At 47.7% G+C, this 18,730-nt stretch overlaps 8 protein-coding genes across 8 annotated transcripts; 4 read left to right on the top strand and 4 right to left on the bottom strand.

Moving 5' to 3' along the window:
• Positions 1-446: 446 nt before the first annotated feature.
• BDV37DRAFT_50643 (ditrans,polycis-polyprenyl diphosphate synthase) lies at positions 447-2,107 on the bottom strand. The gene is made up of 2 exons (XM_032090789.1): positions 1,365-2,107; positions 447-1,299 (listed from the first exon to the last, which is right to left on the bottom strand). Exons 1-2 carry the CDS (start codon positions 1,855-1,857, stop codon positions 710-712), a joined length of 1,083 nt encoding a protein of 360 aa, XP_031934949.1. The 5' UTR covers positions 1,858-2,107; the 3' UTR covers positions 447-709.
• Positions 2,108-2,486: 379 nt separating this feature from the next.
• Positions 2,487-5,731, top strand: BDV37DRAFT_265208 (exocyst subunit SEC10). Its single transcript, XM_032083756.1, has 2 exons — positions 2,487-5,022; positions 5,081-5,731. Exons 1-2 carry the CDS (start codon positions 2,842-2,844, stop codon positions 5,582-5,584), a joined length of 2,685 nt encoding a protein of 894 aa, XP_031934950.1. The 5' UTR covers positions 2,487-2,841; the 3' UTR covers positions 5,585-5,731.
• Positions 5,732-5,986: 255 nt separating this feature from the next.
• Positions 5,987-6,725, bottom strand: BDV37DRAFT_265209 (uncharacterized protein). The gene has a single exon (XM_032083757.1). The coding sequence runs from the start codon at positions 6,385-6,387 to the stop codon at positions 6,151-6,153; it is 237 nt and encodes a 78-aa protein (XP_031934951.1). The 5' UTR covers positions 6,388-6,725; the 3' UTR covers positions 5,987-6,150.
• BDV37DRAFT_265211 (uncharacterized protein) lies at positions 6,722-9,053 on the top strand. The gene is made up of 3 exons (XM_032083758.1): positions 6,722-7,014; positions 7,424-8,840; positions 8,914-9,053. Exons 1-2 carry the CDS (start codon positions 6,954-6,956, stop codon positions 8,815-8,817), a joined length of 1,455 nt encoding a protein of 484 aa, XP_031934952.1. The 5' UTR covers positions 6,722-6,953; the 3' UTR covers positions 8,818-8,840; positions 8,914-9,053.
• Positions 9,049-13,342, top strand: BDV37DRAFT_265212 (vacuolar protein sorting/targeting protein 10). Its single transcript, XM_032083759.1, has one exon. The coding sequence runs from the start codon at positions 9,431-9,433 to the stop codon at positions 13,259-13,261; it is 3,831 nt and encodes a 1,276-aa protein (XP_031934953.1). The 5' UTR covers positions 9,049-9,430; the 3' UTR covers positions 13,262-13,342.
• Positions 13,343-14,420: 1,078 nt separating this feature from the next.
• Positions 14,421-16,045, bottom strand: BDV37DRAFT_50671 (cytidine deaminase). Its single transcript, XM_032090791.1, has 5 exons — positions 15,400-16,045; positions 15,202-15,335; positions 15,042-15,127; positions 14,804-14,885; positions 14,421-14,686 (listed from the first exon to the last, which is right to left on the bottom strand). The coding sequence occupies exons 1-5, from the start codon at positions 15,764-15,766 to the stop codon at positions 14,627-14,629; spliced, it is 729 nt and encodes a 242-aa protein (XP_031934954.1). The 5' UTR covers positions 15,767-16,045; the 3' UTR covers positions 14,421-14,626.
• Positions 16,046-16,153: 108 nt separating this feature from the next.
• On the bottom strand, positions 16,154-17,761 carry amcA (putative mitochondrial ornithine carrier protein AmcA/Ort1). The gene is made up of 2 exons (XM_032083760.1): positions 17,169-17,761; positions 16,154-17,107 (listed from the first exon to the last, which is right to left on the bottom strand). Exons 1-2 carry the CDS (start codon positions 17,277-17,279, stop codon positions 16,235-16,237), a joined length of 984 nt encoding a protein of 327 aa, XP_031934955.1. The 5' UTR covers positions 17,280-17,761; the 3' UTR covers positions 16,154-16,234.
• Positions 17,762-18,408, top strand: BDV37DRAFT_265221 (CGR1 family protein). The gene is made up of 3 exons (XM_032083761.1): positions 17,762-17,935; positions 18,007-18,152; positions 18,220-18,408. Exons 1-3 carry the CDS (start codon positions 17,878-17,880, stop codon positions 18,358-18,360), a joined length of 345 nt encoding a protein of 114 aa, XP_031934956.1. The 5' UTR covers positions 17,762-17,877; the 3' UTR covers positions 18,361-18,408.
• Positions 18,409-18,730: the final 322 nt, after the last annotated feature.

An 18,730-nucleotide genomic window follows, 5' to 3' on the forward strand; every position in this document is an offset into this window, starting at 1 on the left:
CGAGGTACTCCACTTGGAGCAACCAGTTCGGAATGGTATATAACCCAGGCCCCCTACGGCGGCTAATATCAGAGTTAATAGAGATATATGTGGATTGTCCTAAATATGCCGTACATACATGTAAAATGCCCACATTACTAGAACATTCTCCAGCATACGAATTACAGAGCCACGAATGTCTCATTTAAAGGCGCATCTACCAAAACATTGCATAGACTAAGTCAGCAAACAAGGCCAAAGCTAGTATTGTAAACCATTACGGAATAAGCCGAAAGAAAATCTTGACTTCTAAGGCAAAACAACGCTGCCTGGGCTTGCGAATCTCATCTAAATGCTGGGAACAATATGTAGAGGCACAAGTACGTTATGTACGTAAGCTGAGTAAGGGACGCATTACATGGGAAAAAATAACCTACCCAACAGCATAGTCGCTCAAACGTTTTAACTAGAACCAAATTATATAAACACCGAAGAAGACGTTACCTATTAACGGGGATCTAGTCAATCTGTGATATGCATATAATCTTACACCAAAATGTATATTGCCTGTGGGAATTAGAGGCGTAGTTCACAATTCGGGGACCACCATCTCAAAGTCATTCATCAAGAAACAATATGACGCTTAATATCAAGTCTCGATTTAGGTCCTTTCCACAGCTGGAAGGATGTGAGTATGGGAATAGAAAGACAGTCAGGAGGTAGAAAAGGCTCAACGACCGAATCGCATTTGAGCCCCTGCATAATGCCATAGACCCCTAAGAAAACCCTGATATTCAACAGCCTCCCCATATCCTGTCATGCTGTTGCTCTTATCACCCGTACAATACATCTCCGTAAGTCGAATATGCCAGGGTGGATAACCATCTAATTTCAAGAAGGGCCTGAATACTAATAGTAAGTCAGGCTCTGGTTTTACTGAAACGTTCGGAATAGATGCTGCTTTGTTCCCGATGGAGGTCGGTAAAGCTGTCTGAGATGGCTGTGTCGTGATCTCGCTAATCTCTGCATCGACCAGTTCCATTGTGATATCTTCTGGTGATATTTTTCCATTCTGGGACATCTCCGCGAGCGTCTTTGTCAAGTCCACAAATGTTTCCCGGCCATCGGTAGCCGACAATAGAAGCACAGTCAGAGAATCAGTGTTGGCTTTCTCAGTTGAGCTGCTGTCCTGTGGTTGATAAACAGAGTGATGAGGGGCAAAAAGTCGCAACGTTGGTTGCTGGGAAGGAGAGCCATAATACGCAGATAGCTTGCTTGTAACGATGCGGTGCAGGGTGGGAATGCATGATTTAAGGACCCCTAGGCAATATAAATCGTTAGGAAAGCTATTTCGCACTGTTTCGATTTGTAGAGGACAGACGCACCACTCTTCTCATAAATGCTTAACACAGGGATCCCGGCACTGACACTCCACGCAGCAAGTTCTGCCACTTCATCCATTAAAACCGTTAGAGAATCCTCCTCCTGCCGCAATGATAATATAACACTCAAGTGCTCCGGCAAACGATCCAAATTCTTGACATCCTTCCTGATCAATTCGGGGGTTCGGTGATGATAATAGACGATGGCGAACACCCTATCCACGACGGCATGGTAGCTCTGGGCGAGGCGAACGACGATACCAAAGAAAATGTGAATGAGAGTATAGGTCAGCTGGTGCAGTTGTGACTTCACGAAAGTCCGGATAGGGGTCTTTCTGGGCGAAGTTTTCCTGCGCCGCTGCAGTGGCCGATGTGGTAGCTCCGAGGGGTCTGGTAGGTATGGTTTCAAAAGGCTCTCACGATCAGCAGCACTAAGTTTTGTTCCCCGGGCACGAACGTCATTTCTGAACAGCTCTTTATCCCTTTGTGATACCATGGTTTTGAGTGCGAATGCTCGAAAAGTAGTTGAGATGAGATTGACAGGTGTTTGTTGGATCAATTAAACGTGCCGAAAGTCTGAAGTGGTCAGTGTGAGCAGGTAGGAAGGTACTCTTTCTAAGTATCTCTTTGCGCAAAGCATCGTCAAAGGCCTTGTGGATGACTACGTTTACACTAATATTACAGACCCAGGCAACCATAGAGCCCTATTTACTAGTTGGACAGATCAGTAAACAAGTGTATTTGGCCCATATCCCCACTCCTATCCATAATCTACTTGAGGTATGTACGGAGTATGTATGTAAATATGTCCTGACAATCCAATGATCACAGCATATGTTTTTGTATTAAAGCCATCTGTCTCCTTTATTTTCCTTGGGGACCTCTAATATGGACCATACTGAATGTAGGTAATGTAAATACGTACCTAGGAGAACGTTATGTGACTGCATGTACTGTATGTACATACATGTACGCAGTTCTGCACCAACAAATAGTGTGTACATACAGTACAGTACATACAGTACATACTAGGCACATGTACTAGTGGCAAAGTGGCCTTAGTTATAGCCTACTAACAGTATGGGGTCTGCAAGCCTCTTGAGAGTTCTCGGTCATACCTGTTCTGCAAGACAGTCTGACTGCATCTCAGTGAGTACGTTTAGAGAGACAGACCCATTTACCTGTCAGGAGCAGCCCTTTCCTGTTACTATGGTATAACTTACGGCGGAACAAAACACAATTACGCAATCGAACTAGTCGGCACTTACTCTCTAGACTCCATGCTATTAATACTAGTACGCTATCACTAGGTAATTATCCTGCATTCCCTAGAAGTGAAACTAAGACAAGAGCTCCATTTTCCACACCCCCCAGCAGTTATCGGCTCTAGATGCAAGCACATATCTTAGACTGCATCGTATAACAGTACTACGCTGTTTAATGACCCAATGCCGACGAAGTCTTGCCGTTAGTTGGAAAGATGCCAGACAGTGCGTCCATAACCTCAACTCCCACGTCGCGATCTGTCTTCCCTCAAGGCCCCAGTTTCACTCTTGAGGACTTTTCGAGCCGTGATTTCATAGTCAAAGAATTCATCGAAGCACTTTCCGACAGTGCCATTTTAAACCGCCGCTCTACGCTAGGCCCCACCACCGGGAACCAACTGTTCGATCCCAAACCACTCATTCGGACCCTTGAACATGCACAGAGGAGACTTGGTGAACTTTCTGGTGACTTAGAGATCAAGGAGAACGAGCTTTCAGCTGCCGTCCGCCGAGCTGAGGCCCAGCACTCACAGAATATCAGTACACTTGGCAGGAAGCTGAAACAGACCATTGAATCTTTCCAACAACTTGATACGTCGCTCAATGGGACAGGTGCTGGAGCTGGGCTTTCCGGGAGCGAACTCTCCGGGTCTACTGGTAATATGGCTGTTGAAACAGGCCGGAAGCTGGAAGAACTTGACCGACAGAGACGCCGAGCACTTGATGCCCACTTCCTTCTTGAGTGTTGGGATAGCGTAAGTAACAGGGGAGAACTTACGCTTTTGGAGAACTTGAGGAGGTCCGGTACTGGTGAAGCTAAAGTACGCTCCGCACAGATAGCGCGGCAGTTACTGAGGATTAGCCAAAGGCTTGACCCGAAAAGCTGGAACGACTCGGGAGGAAAGAGCAATGGCCCGTCTGGGGATGGGTCTGCAGACGAGGGTAGGGTTGAAGAGACAGCGTTGACCAGACTGAATACAAGGGAGATCATTGAGAAGTTCTCGGAGACGTTAGAGAAGGATCTCCTAAAACAGTTCGACGACTTCTATCGTAAGGCCAACTTTGAAGGTATGAAAGATTGTGCAACTGTGCTACAGGATTTCAATGGGGGCTCTAGTGTTATCGCTCTATTTGTCAACCAGCACCAGTTCTTTATCGATCGAAGTCAGTTGGTCACAGAAGAAGTAGGGGGGGATCCAGAAGCTTGGGAACAACTTGCAGACCCAGATTCGGAGCCTCTGAAGGTGGAACCTAGTCTTCAGTCACTCATTGACGAGGTTAAGGTCGTAGTTCAGGAGGAATCAGCTATTATAAAGCGAGCATTCCCCTACTACGAACAGGTCCTCGGGAAGTTCTTGCAGCGCGTGTTCCAGCAATCAATTCAACAGAGACTTGAAATGGTTCTTGAGAAGGCTAATAGCATCTCATCGCTCGCCTTCTTACGCTCCCTACAGAGCTCTCGCAGTTACATCAGCGCTCTAGTCGATGATTTAAAGGCCCATGGTTTGACTGAACACCCCGATACCATTTCCGCTCAGACGGCATTGGTTCTCGATCAACAACTGGAAGATTTATTTGTGCCATACTTTGTTGGTTCCTCTTATATCGAGAGGGAGAAGAAAACATTGGAAGAGCTGTATACATCTTTGCTTTTCAAATTCACCACCTTCCATGCACGTAGAAAGAAGGCAGCAACCACCTTCATGGCATCTCTTTCGAAGTCGGGTACTGAACTTCTATCCTCTGCACGGGACGCGTACATCAATCGCCTTGAGTCCTCAGATTACTCACCGACACAGCGAAGGATGTTACTTCAGGTGGCGGGCTTGAGGGATGCCAATGACCTCTTAAGACGAACTGATATCAAACTCACTGAAGAGGATGGTATTCCTAACATATCTCATGCCAAACGAATGCTCAAATGGCTTGCTGAGGGAGTTAGCCGGGGCTTGGAGCTCAGTGTAAGCAGCGAAACCCCCAAGGACATGTTGGCTCTGTTGGCTCTTCTCCTTTCTATGATGGGAGAAGGGTACATTGAGGTTTGTCTTGATGCCGCATTGGAGACGGCGACATCACAAGAATCAGGAAAAATGGAGCCTGATTTTGCTTACCTCCCGGCGGTCCGGAACGCAATCGGCATCGCAAACTTGATGGTAATGTGCATAAACACATTACTCATTCCCCTAGCAACCGGGAGCATCACTGTTCGCCGAGAAATGGAAAAGAAGACAAACTTGACAACTATGCGAATCGAGGAGAAAGTCAATACAATTGAGCAGAAAATCATTGATGCTTCTTTGACTTGGGTTAATAAACTTCTTGCTAGCCAAAGGAAGAATGACTTTCGGCCCAAGGAAGGAGACAATGCAGCTTGGTTGGAGAAGCTACAGACACCAGTCAGTTGGATTATTGCCTGATAACTAGAATATGCCGCGCTAACGGATAAATCTTTAGACCTGTGCGTCTATTTGCACTTTTCTCTCTCGTGTGCATAACATGACAACAACATCGCTGCCGCCTAGTGGCTCGAATATCCGACAGTTGCTAACAGAGATAGCCATGGGAACCCGCAGTTTACTTCTAGAGCATTTTAAGCGATTCGCGGTCAATGGACCTGGCGGCCTCATGGTCACTAAGGATATGACACAGTACACAGATCTCCTCAAGTCTTGGGACATAGATGAGCAGGTCAAGGGCCCTAGCGGTGCGCTGGACGTCTTGCTGGAGGTTGGTAGCCTTTTTGTTGTAGGATCTGAAGCTTTACGAGAAAAGGTCTGGAGTGGCGCAGCAAGTAGCAGCAGCAGGCCTGGGAACAATAGTGGGACAAGTCCTGGGCGAGGCGCCGGGGGAACTGGACAAGTGGAAGCTGGCCTCAGCGTGCAAGAAGTCCGGGCTTATGTCTCTCGAAGAGAGGATTCCAACACAGCTGCGATGCAGAATGTTCTCAGTGTCCTTTGAGATTAGCTTGTTTATGGGGTGCCTCATTATTCTGGGGACATCGTATGGCATGTACCCTGACGTGACTTCTTATTTCGGGGGTCAGCTCTTCTCGGTTGGAATACTTTTTCTAAGGGTTATAAACCCATCTCTAAACTTCGACAGCAGTATCGCTCGACCAGTTCCATTATACTTTTTTTTTTTTGTAAAAACTAGGAGGCTCTGCTTCCATGCGAGCTGTCATGCAACGGCTGAAACCCTTGCCCCAGTTGTGGTGCACAACGCTCATAACAAGGGAATCCAACGACGAAGTGCAGAGACAGATAATCGGATTTAAGTGACACCCATTGTGTACCGCACAACCACCGTCCCAGCTCATTCAATCGATGTATTAGCCGAGACCCTACGGATTGCCTCCTTCCGCCCCTCTTTCTTTCCTTTCCGAGTCGATACCTAGATTAATATGTGTAGATATATATCAATATATACATACAGCTTTTGCCCACACCATCACATGGTAGATGATGTACAGCGTGTTTAGTCGAAGTGGGAAAAGAAAAGCATATACCAAACGAATGGGAGGAGTATTATGTACACCGAATATCCACACTGGCGCTAAGAAGGAAGCGATATTTGGGTATCACAGTTATCACATTATTCTGATTCGTTGTGTAGTGTGTGAGAGGTACCTCATTTATGTGTGCAATGTGATGCAACCTGAACAATCCGGCGCCAAGAAAAGACACTAATACTCGAAACAAGTACCACGTCCTAGTAGTAGGTACCTTCCCTCCTGCCATCCAATGATAAATAAAAATGAGCATGGGGATCGTTGGTGAGGTGGGAGAGGTTTGACTTGGTAATCCTCATAGGATGAGCTGTTCCGTTGTCAGTGCGATGGGCGCGCACGCGCGCGCGAAAGGATAAGCCAACCAAAGTTAAGCTCTGCTTGCAATCCTCCATGCTAGTGCCTCACACAAACTACTCAGAGCAAGTAGCCTGACCGTGAGGGGGAAAAGTGGAGAATCTCTGCTGTACGGTCTGCAGGTGGTGCAATTTTTGCCGCTGGGATGAAGGAGGGATCCCGTATAGTAGACACTTTATCTGCAATTGGGAAACGAGGCCCCCCTCAATGGATGCTCTATAACATCACCGGGACATAATTGGTTTTTCCTTTAAAAGGAATGCAAACTCCCACAATGCCATGCATGCTTGAGCTTTTCAGAAAATTGGGCACGGTTACTACAGTGAAGCAGACTCATCTATATTAGTAACTACGTACTCATCTTGATACTCTGCACCCCTCCCTTGTACGCCTGGCCTTTCTGCTTATCTTCCTACGACTTGAAATTGCATTGGAAGGAAGCGGACAGAGAAGAGAAGGGGAAAAATGAAAGGGGAAGCACACGAGGAATTAGCCTTTGAATCTCTGCCTCCAGCTTTGCAACGAAAGGTGTGTGAAGGACAAAGTTATTGTTCTTGTTATATCCCGCCCATACTGCAATATTTGGGCATTGTCTATACTCTCCTTCTGTCACGTCGTCTTTCTCTCATCCCCTTTCCTTCGGATTCGAACGGTGAACATTGTGGGACCCTCTAGTCATCATTCTAGCGGCACTCTAGGAGCAATAGCTTGGCCTGTGTTCGGATCCAAATTGCCATAGTCGGATGATTTGCGGATGAATTTCACTAGCGCTCGCACTACTGGAGTTGAAATGCCAAACTATCATCTATGGCGTGGACTAGGCCCTCGGAGTAAAGCCGCGTGAGCCATGGTCACTTGCTATTTAACAGAGAATTGGTTCCTACAAGCTCCACTCAGATCTTGGTAGCTAACGGAATCTCTTTATCCCCTACCATAGTTCTTCTCCAATGTCGAACGCCTTCGTCTAGCTCAAGATGATCGCTGGGATGGTATTCACTATCAGCGCCGCTTGGCTAGAGTGCCTCGCCATTTCCCCTTTTGTACCCTTCAGGGTCGCTCCTATCCAACATCCGCCATAAAATCCATCAATAGGAATAAGAGGTGCCACCCGCACAAGTCTTCCTTTCTAAACACGACTAAGAAGCTCCGCAAAGCCGACTCGTTCCAGTTGGCCCATCTTGCCGTCCAAGTAGACTCGCGATGCTTCCATTCATTACCACCTAAGATCCAGCAGAAACTCTTCTCCAAAGAAGAACGGAGTTGGTTTCACCAAACGCAGTTTGAAGCTCGGTTCTTCGATGCTGCCGTTGAAGCGCCTTACCCGCTAGAGAAAGCAAGCCGTTCCTGGCATCAGCGTCCTGAAATTCAGCCCTCGGACAGAAACTCTACTACGACCTCACAGTCATCCACCTTATACTTCGACTTCTCGGATTCGGATTCCAGCTCTGATACCGACATGGACGACTCGCTCTATGATAACTTCCGTTGGTTTGAAAAGGATGGGGATCTTGACCTAAGGCTGGACGAGTACCACGCGCATGTTGCCAAGTCGATGTCGAACTTGCCGCCCCAAAGGCGGCTTTCTTTTCGAACGGCAGTATCGTTTAATCCAGGCGTTTCAAGTCGCAAACCGATATCGGCAGTGTCGCGTCAAAAAGCGCAACCCTTGCGACGGTCGTCGACGTTTCCGACAGCGCCGATGAATATCACGGCTCGTAATTCAAGTTCTCGACCCTCATCGAGCCAAAGTCAAGCCCATACACCTCGATCATCCAGTATCGATCCATCGGCGCAATATTATCAGGACCCTGAGGCCCGCCTAAAACTGCGGCTCTACCTGGCCTCACCGCAAAACTTTGATGAAGCTGTTGAGTTTGGTTTCCCGGCTCTAAACAATGAGAGAATCATGCCAGTCGAGCGGGCACCAGCTGAGATTGAAACGAAGCCTCAAACATTTATCGGCACGTTCCTCGACGACGAGGACACGTCAGTTTCAGTCGAACGGTGCGAGAAGCGAATGCACGTATCTCAATTATCATATGTCATGCAATACTCTCGCTCATCACCCCTTGAATGCCTAGATCCAAGACACCAGCCATGGCTGTTACCACCAAGGTCTGGAAACAAGCAGTATCCAGGTAGTGACCGCGAAATGACTCTGAAGATGACGCTAACGAGACCCGACCTTCGGACGACCGTGCCACCACCCAAGGTGGACCCACTGAAGCTGCCACTGGAGGATAGCGGTTCCCACCTATGGGGATCTAGTGAGGACGAACAAGGCTTGATGAGGAAAATGTGGCGTAAGTTTCGGAAACAGAAATACTGAGCTTTCGCCCTTAATACCATCTTCTATACTCAATGATTAATGATTCTTTGAACTTGTGATCACCCAGTGGGGTCCCTTAGTATTGCGTGCACATACATGAATAGGCTTTGGTAGCGCCATCGGAAATAAGATATAGTATTGTACCTTCCATATTTAAGAACTCTACAAATCCTCAGTAGCCACCAGTAACTTCAGAACATATAACAAACTGTTTTCTAGGATTGCACGGATTTTCGATCCGTAGTTGGGATTCCTATTATAAGCTCAATACGTATCATGCATTGATCCTGGACAGTGATGAAGCAGGGAACAAAGATAAAAAGCGAATGCTTCGATAAGCAATCTTTACACGTGACCATGCAGCTCCTCTGAGGCCACGCAGCTGTCGACCACGCATTACATTCTTAGTTTGAAGCCATTCGCGTTGCGGCCCCGAACTTTTACCCACTCGCCACCGTTTAATCCAGTACAAATCAGATAGTGCGTATTCGAGCTCGGCCACTCGATTCTTCCTCCCTCCCGCATCACCCAAACGTCATCGGAGTACCAGCTCTTCACCGAAGCATAACCTTTGTGCGTGTTTTTTTTTTCAAATGTTTCAAGACTCGCGGTCATGATATCTCGATGGCTATTGCTAGTGAGCTGCCTGCTATTGGCGCTCATTGCACAGCGCGGTGCTGCAAAGCCGAGTCTGCCAAAAATTGCACCCCCAACTAAGATCGCTCATAAGCCGAGCTCCCTCTTCTACTTCGAGGACACGGACATTGTTCTCATGAACACGGTCAATGGCGATCTGCTTAGGTCAGTCGATGCAGGTGAAACTTGGTCAGTTGTCGAGGGCAGCGATGGTGGCATGAAACATCATGTTCTTTTGATCAGACAGCACCCGTATGACAATAAAAAGGCCTACGCCTTGGGGCCCAGTGGCCGCCACTGGGTTACAACGGATCAAGCGAAAACATGGGAATCATTCAATATTGCCGAGTTTCCGGCGATAAGGCACTACCCCCTCGTGTTCCATGGCGGGGACTCCAGCAAAGTCATATTCCAGGGCGAGGAATGCGCAGGCCGCTATTGCATTGTACGGTCATACTACACGACAGACGACTTCGCTACGGTGAAACTGCTGCGTGAGAGCACTGGTGGATGTGCTTGGGCTGTGGGTCATCCGCAATTTGCTGAAGATCTGAACCTGGCCGATGAGATCAAGGACCGTTCGCTCTGTGTCGTCTCAGGTTTGAAAGTACCGCTTCCACACGCTAATCGTCTTGTATACTCCGATGACTACTTCAGGGGCAACGCTGAAGGCACGGAGACCAAGCTCCGAGAAGGACGACCTGTGTCAGGGGTCATTAGCACCGCTGCAGTTAAGAAATTCATCGTAGCGGCGGCCAAATCTAAAGGGACCGAGGAACTCGCCTTGTACGTGTCGGTTGATGCTAAGACCTGGCACCGCGCAGAGTTCGATGGCCATCGAATAGAGGAGGATGCGTACACGATGCTAGAGAGTACAAATTACAGCCTTCAGGTGGATGTTCTGACTAGTCCAAGGAGTGGCATGGGCGTGCTTTTTACTTCAAACTCAAATGGCACCTATTTCACCCGCAATATTGAACACACTAATCGTAACTCGGAAGGAATGGTCGACTTTGAGAAAATTGCTGGTATCCAAGGGATTGTGCTAGTCAACACGGTACAGAATCCAAAGGAAGTCGAATCTGGCTCCGCCAAAAAGAAGATTATCAGCAGAATTAGCTTTGATGACGGCAGGACTTTTCAGCCCTTGAAGGCAGACGGGGAAAACCTGCATCTTCATTCTGTAACTGCGCTTACAAATATAGGGCGGGTGTTCTCAAGCCCAGCACCGGGGCTAGTGATGGGAATAGGAAATACAGGCAATCATCTCCAAGATTACGCTGAATGCAATCTCTATATCTCTGATGACGCTGGGGTGACATGGCGGCGTGCTATTAAGCATCCCCACAAGTATGAGTTTGGGGACCAGGGCGCTGTTGTTATAGCGGTGCGTGATGAGGGTAAAGTGGACAAGATCAACTACTCGCTTGATCATGGCAAAGAATGGGCGTCTGTCGAGCTCCAACATAAGATTTACCCCACAATGGTTACCACCACACCCGATTCCACGAGTTTGAAATTTATTGTTGTTGGCTCCTTAAAGGAAGATAAAGATGGTGAATATGTCATATACTCAATCGACTTCGATGGCCTCCATGAGAGGAAATGCAACGAGGAAGACTTTGAGAAATGGCCGGCTAGGCTGGACGAAGATGGCGAGCCCGATTGCTTGATGGGTCATAAACAATTTTACAGGCGCAGAAGAGCCAACGCAAACTGCTTTGTGGATGAGGAATTCAAGGACCCTGAGCCGATCTTTGAAGCATGCAAGTGCACAGCAGAGGACTTCGAGTGTGAATACAGGCGCACCGAAGATGGGAAAGGATGTGTCCCTCCCTCCCCACTCAGCCCTCCGGAAGGCGAATGCAAAACACCCGATGATAAATTCATGGGCCCATCGGGCTGGAGGCTCATCCCAGGAAATGCTTGCATCCGAGATGGTGGCGAAAATTTAGACAAGGAAATCGAAAGATCTTGCAAGGACGCAGGTGGTCCATCAACCGACGGCAAAATTGGGGTAACTTTACAGTTGTTTGAGGCAAGAGACTACGCGCAGTACTACTACTTAGAACGCCAGTCCAGTAGCTCCGGCAGTGATGAAACCATCATAATGTTAAACAGTGAGCAGGAAGTCTATGTGACGCATGATCATGGCAAGACATGGGAAAGACCGCTTAAGGGAGAAAAGATTGCCAGAGTCTATCTACACCCTTATAGCAGCGACGTGGCCTTCCTTCTTACCGATGGCAAAGAGGGCTTCTGGACTGAAGATCGTGGCCATACTTTCAAACCATTTCAGGCTCCGGCTCCACCCACTCAAGACCGCTTCCTTCAAACTATGGCGTTCCACCCAGTGCACAAAGATCGGTTAATCTGGACCGGCGCTGTGGGTTGCCACTCCGGTGACTGCCATTCTGACGCTTTTATAAAGAAAGGACATGGTAAGAACTGGGAACCTTTACTGAGCTATGTTCAGAAATGCGAGTTCGAAAGTCGAGAAACCCGGCCAAACAGTTCAAACCTTATATACTGCGAGCGATTTGAAAAGCAGAGCAAGAGTGGTCGACTGCAACTTTTGTCAAGCGATGAATTTTTCAATGACAGTGAGGTCAAATTCGTCGATGTCATAAACTACGCTACAATGTCGGAGTTCATCATTGTAGCATCGCGGCAGCCAGAGAACCCCGATTCATTGGTAGCTAGTACGAGCGTCGACGGCAGGACTTTTGCAACAGCGCAGTTCCCGCCAAACGTTCAAGTGCCTGTTCAAACCGCCTATACCGTTCTCGAAAGCTCAACGCACGCTGTTTTCCTGCATGTGACGGCGAGCAGCACAGAAGGGGCCGAGTATGGCCCTATTATCAAGAGTAATAGCAATGGAACATCGTACGTTCTTAGCATCGATGCAGTTAACCGAAACAGTCTGGGTTATGTCGATTTTGAGAAAATGCAGGGCTTAGAGGGGGTGGCTGTTGTAAATGTTGTCAGCAACGTGGCTGAAGTCTCTAAAAAAGCGCCAAAAAAGCTCAAGACTATGATCACTCATAATGATGGAGCGCAATGGATGTTACTTCCCCCTCCAGCCAAGGACGCGGATGGCAAGAGCTTTGGCTGTTCGGTCGAAACAGGGAAAGGCACAGATGACTGTTCACTCCATCTTCATGGCTATACAGAGCGCAAAGACGAACGGGATACTTTTGCTTCCGGGTCAGCAATTGGTCTGATGATGGCCGTGGGTAATGTGGGTGACCATCTAGCCGGTGGTGATGAAGCGGATACGTTCATCACAGTCGATGGTGGAATCAGCTGGAAGTCCGTCAAGAAGGGAAAATACATGTGGGAATACGGCGACTCCGGCTCGGTCATTGTTATTGTGCCCGAGTCCAAACCCACTAAAACTATACACTACAGCCTCGATGAGGGCGATACCTGGGAAGAATTTCAGTTTTCGGATGTAGAAGTGCGGATCAACGATATCTCAACTTTGCCATCCGATACCTCTAAGAACTTTCTTCTTTGGGCTAGAGTATCGAATTCTGAAGTTCAAGATAAGTTCGCCACGTTCAACATTGACTTCAGCGGAATTCGCCCGAGACCATGCTTGTTGGATGAACACCAAGGCGATAATGATGATTATTATATCTGGGAGCCGAAACACCCTTTCCAGGAGAATAATTGCCTGTTTGGTCACAGTGAACAATATCATCGCAAAAAGCCGTCAGCCCAATGTTGGAACGATTGGCGAGAATCCCACGTCCACAGCATAGGAACGAACTGTACATGCACGAGAGCTGATTATGAATGGTAATTATTTCATTTATTCCTCCCCGTATTTGGTGATAATATGCGAAGACTAACGTTGGCCAGTGATTACAACTATGAACCTCAGAGCGATGGTAGCTGTGCTCTTGTTCCCGGACTTCCTAAGCCGGATGCCGTGGAAGTCTGTAAAAAGGATCCTGACACAATCGAGTATTGGGAGCCAACCGGATACCGCCGCATTCCACAAACAACATGCCAGGGCGGTCTAAACCTGGACCATTTTGTCTCCAAACCCTGCCCTAACAAGGAGGAGGAGTATAAGCAAAAGCACGGCATAAGTGGCGTGGGTCTGTTCTTTGCCATCGTGACCCCTCTTACTGCGGCAGGAGCTGCTGGTTACTATGCCTATAGCAGGTGGGATGGCAAGTTTGGGCAAATTCGCCTTGGCGAAGATGCCGGCACTTCGCGAAGCTTCCTGTCGCGAGACTCATTGTTTGTCACGGTGCCAATTGCGATTGTGGCAGGCATCGTGGCCGTTGCCAGCGCTCTTCCGCTTTTAGTTACAAGTTTGTGGCGGAGTGCCAGTGGATTTATTCGCCTTGGACGAGGCAGGGGTTATTCAAGGCCCTACGCATCTCGCGGTTCGTTTGCAGCGCGCCGAGGCGATTATACTAGCGTTGTCGACGATGAGGATGAGCTTCTCGGCGTAGAAGACGCCGAATTGGATGAAGATGACGAGGCTTGATCGCGCCCTTCACATCTCGATGCTTTCGGTCAACTCCAAGGTGATTTTCTACGATTTATGTTATATTATGGAAGTAGTATGCCTTGTATACTGTGTTATGAATTTATAGTGTGCTGTTGTGGGATCCACTGTATCCACGATTCAAATCAACCCTGCTCTAAAGCAGATTGCCCCTTCTTCCCCTGTTTCCCCGTTTCGCCTTTTGCACTTTCCTTTAGTGTTATTTCCTGGACGGATGACGAACCTACAGAATAAGAGGCAACCTGGTTCATCCGACTTAACGGTCTTGAGCGATCTTGGGTTTCCCAATAGCCTACCAGGTGTTTCCTGGAAAATGACATCTGGGAGCAGAAGGAAAATATGATCCCACTCGGAGGCTCCACAGCTCTTTTGATTGTATCAGCTAAGTAGTCAAACATTTTATCACTCCAAGCACAGCTTCTTAAGAAGGAAAAAGCTTCTTGGTCGACCATGATAATTTGACCTAAAGCTTTATACGATGTCATGTAGCCATTATGTAGGCCCACGCATAATGGATCCATCCCTTAACAATAGTGGCAAACATTCGCCATCACGGTTTCCTTGTACGCAAACATCTTGGAGGCAACAGAAAAAGTAGCCTTCGGTGGAAGCCCAAAAAATATGGAGGGAGATGGGTTACCAGAACTACGATGACTGCACCCTTTCCTTTGAGAAATCTTCTGGTCCGAATGAGTCGGGGAGAAGCTGCAGGAGGAGCATGAGTCAGTACCAATGGATTTAATCACGTTTCCAGTGAGCGTTGAGGTATGAAAAATGAGAAAGACAACACAATAGGAACTATCTAATAAAGCGGTTACACACCTCACGCATTGTCTTGATAGTGTAGGTTCCTTCCGAGCCATACATGTAAATGGGAAAAGAGGGAGTTGTGAATTCGTTCATGCTATACATTTATCGTCAGCGCTGTAAATTGTGCTAGCAATGAAGCATCAATAAAGTACTCGAGAGGGCCATGGTGCGAGCCCCCTCATCATGCCAATCCGCCAAAGACAGAGAAACGAAGCAAGCAAGAACAAGGCGAGGGAGGGTTCAAACTTACAACTGTCTGCACATGCCGCACGGGGACGCTGGAGGGTTACTATCGGTAGCGATAGCAATAGCTTTGAAGTCATGATATCCGGCGACCTGCAAAGATCATCTTGAGTGAATGGGGAAGCCCCGTACAATTCGCAAGGAAGCCGGCGAAGTTCACAACTTACGACAGCAGTCCCAAAGGCCACTCGTTCTGCACATGTGCCAACAGGATAGGATGCGTTTTCGACATTGGCACCGGTGATGTATTCACCAGACTGGGTGAGAATACATGCTCCAACGCGGAATTTAGAATACGGACCTTTAGATACACTTAGAAATCGGAGAGCGCATGGAGCGGCGGACCCCTTATGTGACTGACTTACAGTAGGCCGTAGCTTTAGCAGTGATCGCCTTGGAGGCAAGGGCCTGCAGTTCCTGGGCAGTAAGAGTGGATTTAGAAGAAGACATGTTTATTAGAGCCTGGGGTATTTCAATTGTCTCAGTGGGAGTGGGAGGCGACAAGTAAGTAAATAGCGTAAAGTTATAGAAGAGGGGAGGGGTATGAGTTCGGCTGTGGAAAGAAGCTCCGCTATCAGGATGGTTTATGTCGTTTGGCTTGCAGCTAGTACGATGCATACCCCACTTGCGATTATGCTGGTATGTATCTTCGTTTGTGATGTGTAGATAAGAGATGGGCCAAAACCATGGGACTATGTAGGCAATCGAGGGAATTCCCTCGATTAAGAGCATCAGGTCTCGGTGCACGCTTCAATGCATAAAAATGTTCATTAGTCGGCCCATTGTTTTCGTCTCTTATATACAAAGATGTGAGATAGCTATACATAACATCTAGGACTCGGGTTCATGAAAGCAAAAGAAGAGGAAAAACTCTATGAACAGAAAAAGGGCTTTTTGTTTCTCATGCCAACGCCCGATGAGTTCTCTTGGAAGCAACAATGATGCGATGCAATTGGGGGTTTTTTTGTGTCTTAGAAAACAAACAACAAAAATACTCTAGTGGCAAGAAACCCCCCCCCCCCCCCCCCCCCAAAAAAAAAAAAAAAAAAAAAAAAAAAAAAAAAATAAAGGAAAAAAAACCCCCCCCCCCCCCCCCCCAAAACAAGAAAAATAAAATAAATAAATAACAAAAAAAGGAAACATGGTCAGAGGTATCATCCAATATAAAAGCAGAGAAAAGAGCGTCTAATGTAGAGCAGATTATCCAAAATAACTCCGTAGTCCTTCGTACACTGTAAAAATGAAGGCTGAACTGGGTGCTGATCGTGCGCAAGTTATCCCACAGCCTCGGTACAAGGCCTTGAGTCCTTGTTGTTTCCATAGAGCTTTGCCGGCGCCCCAGAAAGTTTGTCGTCGGCCATTAATTGAGCCATGAGTTATATCTTCTGTTTGCATGCGGGATTTAATTGTATCTGCCGGATAAAAAAGAAAATTGTAGCTTATACCAGCTGCTGCTCCAGCAATCATTTGTTGATAAAGCGGGAGAGAAACCGATTGATGCTCTGAACCACCTTTCGAAGCGGATGTGGGATATGCCCGGAAAAGCGCTGAGACTCCCTCGTAGCCCCCAAACCAAGCGGCACCCCCACCCGTCTCTCGAATGAGAGTGCCCAGCTGCCCTCGCCAAAATCCCAGGATGCCATCTTGGCGGAATATAGAGGCGACCAAAGCGAGTGGACTAGCCCTTACACTGGAACCTTCTAGAGGTACTTGCATTTTGCACTTGATGAGTTCAATGGGAGTGAGAGCAAGCGAAGTGATGGACCCAGATGCAGCACCACTGACCAGCAAGGCTGAGAAGGGCAATGGGTCCGTCGAAGAGTAACATGTTGACTTTAGGACATCTTGGATCATGCGATAGCTCCAGAACAGGCAGCTATTCTCTATGGCAGCACCGGCCATAGGAGCGCTGAGGCCGCGATATAATCCTCTAAAGCCATCGGCCTGGAATGACTGCCGAAAGCAGTCTATTGGCCCCTTGTATCGAAGAGGTAAATGGTCAGGTTGAGACTGTAGCCGCACCTTCACCGTATCGAAAGGGTACTCAATGACTTTTCCAGCCATTCCTGCTGTCTTTGGGCGAATAGTTAACACAGGCAGCGCTCTCCTGAGTGCGGTAAGCAGGATTACTTACGGACCCGAACATGATATCCTTAAATGCCTCAACCCCCTGATTGGGTGGAAGTGTAGGGAGCTCCATTGACATATCATTCTTGAGTGTGATCGCATGTTCAGCAGCCGCCATGGGAGTAAGGAGGGAATTTACGCCTGATCCAACCAAGAAAGAAGGGAGAAAGAAGGGGAGAGGTGAGAGCGAGAGAGGTGAGACTCTATCGGTAGGGCATTGTATGGTTCCTTGTAGAATCGGAGGGAAAGAGTATTTAAGGTAAGATTTCGGAGGAGCCTGAAGGAGGGGGCGGTGTAAGTATGGTAATCAACGAGGGGTTTCTAAGTCAGCCCGAACCCACGCGCGATAAAATCAGCAAGTGGGCATCGCCTGCAGATGGAAAGTGAAGCCAAGACGCGGGATTTTAGGAACAGTGGGGAGCTTCTGCAGCAGTAGTGGTGATAATTTCAACTAGAACAGCGGCCGGGTAAGAATCGTGGCTGGCAAATCCCTCATTGCAGATGTCAAAGTGGGCATCGGGTGAAGACTTCCGCCGAGATCCGTTTATCTGATCGGCCTAAGATAACTTTTTCCTCAAATTTTGAAGGCCGCAAAGCGGCCAGTCCCTCCACCGAGGAAAACCATAATTATATCAACCGCTTCTCATCTCTCACTTTCCGAGTTCCGCCTCTTTGCGCCATTCCACTTGATCTACGATTTTCTTTTTCTGCTGGTCATGTCATCCACGGTATCGGCCACTCCGGCTGATCCCACGAAGGGCATGCGTAAAAACGGTATGTAATAGATTCTGGCTCCCCACTTATCCCACCCTGCCCTGCTAATTTTTCCTGCCTTGGACCCGCAGGAAAAAACTGGCACGATACCAAAAAGCCGTTCCGTCCTACCGCTGGTCTGACCTCGTACGAAAAGAGACTGGAGGCTCGCAAGCACCAGGAAGCTGTCAAAGAACACGAACGGGAACTCAAAGAAGAGAAGGAGGCGGAACGGAAGGTATGCAGAACGAATATCATTGAGCATTGGGGACTTTATGTGCGAGCTTACTGACATCCTTGCACAGGCGCATATCCAGAGAATCAAGGAGCGTAGGGCTGCGAAGGAGGAGAAGGAACGTTACGAGAAGATGGCGGCGAAGATGCATCGCAAACGTGTCGAACGATTGAAGCGTAAGGAAAAGCGCAATAAATTGCTCAACTCGTAATTGTGGTGGAAAAAGTCGTCTTGGTTTCTTTTTCTTTTTCTTTTTCTTTTTCTTTTTCTTTTTCTTTTCCTACCTCTACTATTATTGTCTATTATCATTCTACGCCTATCATCACCGTCTCGTTTATGATTTGTTCGGCGTGTATGGCGGGTAATTCGCTTTTTGATATTTTTATATTTTTTTGGCCGCGTTCTTAAATCTGATCCTCAGGCAATACAAAGATCATGCTTACGGTGCAAGTTAGTGGTTGGACGGCGATACAAGGAGTTGGGCGTATGGTCCATGTATGTATATGTGTGCCCATGACTCTATATATGTGTGAATGTATATATCCATAACGTTAGGATATTTGTTGTTTCACTGACTAGTT

The sequence above is a fragment of the Aspergillus pseudonomiae genome (assembly GCF_009193645.1).
Source record: "Aspergillus pseudonomiae strain CBS 119388 unplaced genomic scaffold BDV37scaffold_148, whole genome shotgun sequence".
In the NCBI taxonomy this organism is placed as follows: domain Eukaryota; kingdom Fungi; phylum Ascomycota; class Eurotiomycetes; order Eurotiales; family Aspergillaceae; genus Aspergillus; species Aspergillus pseudonomiae.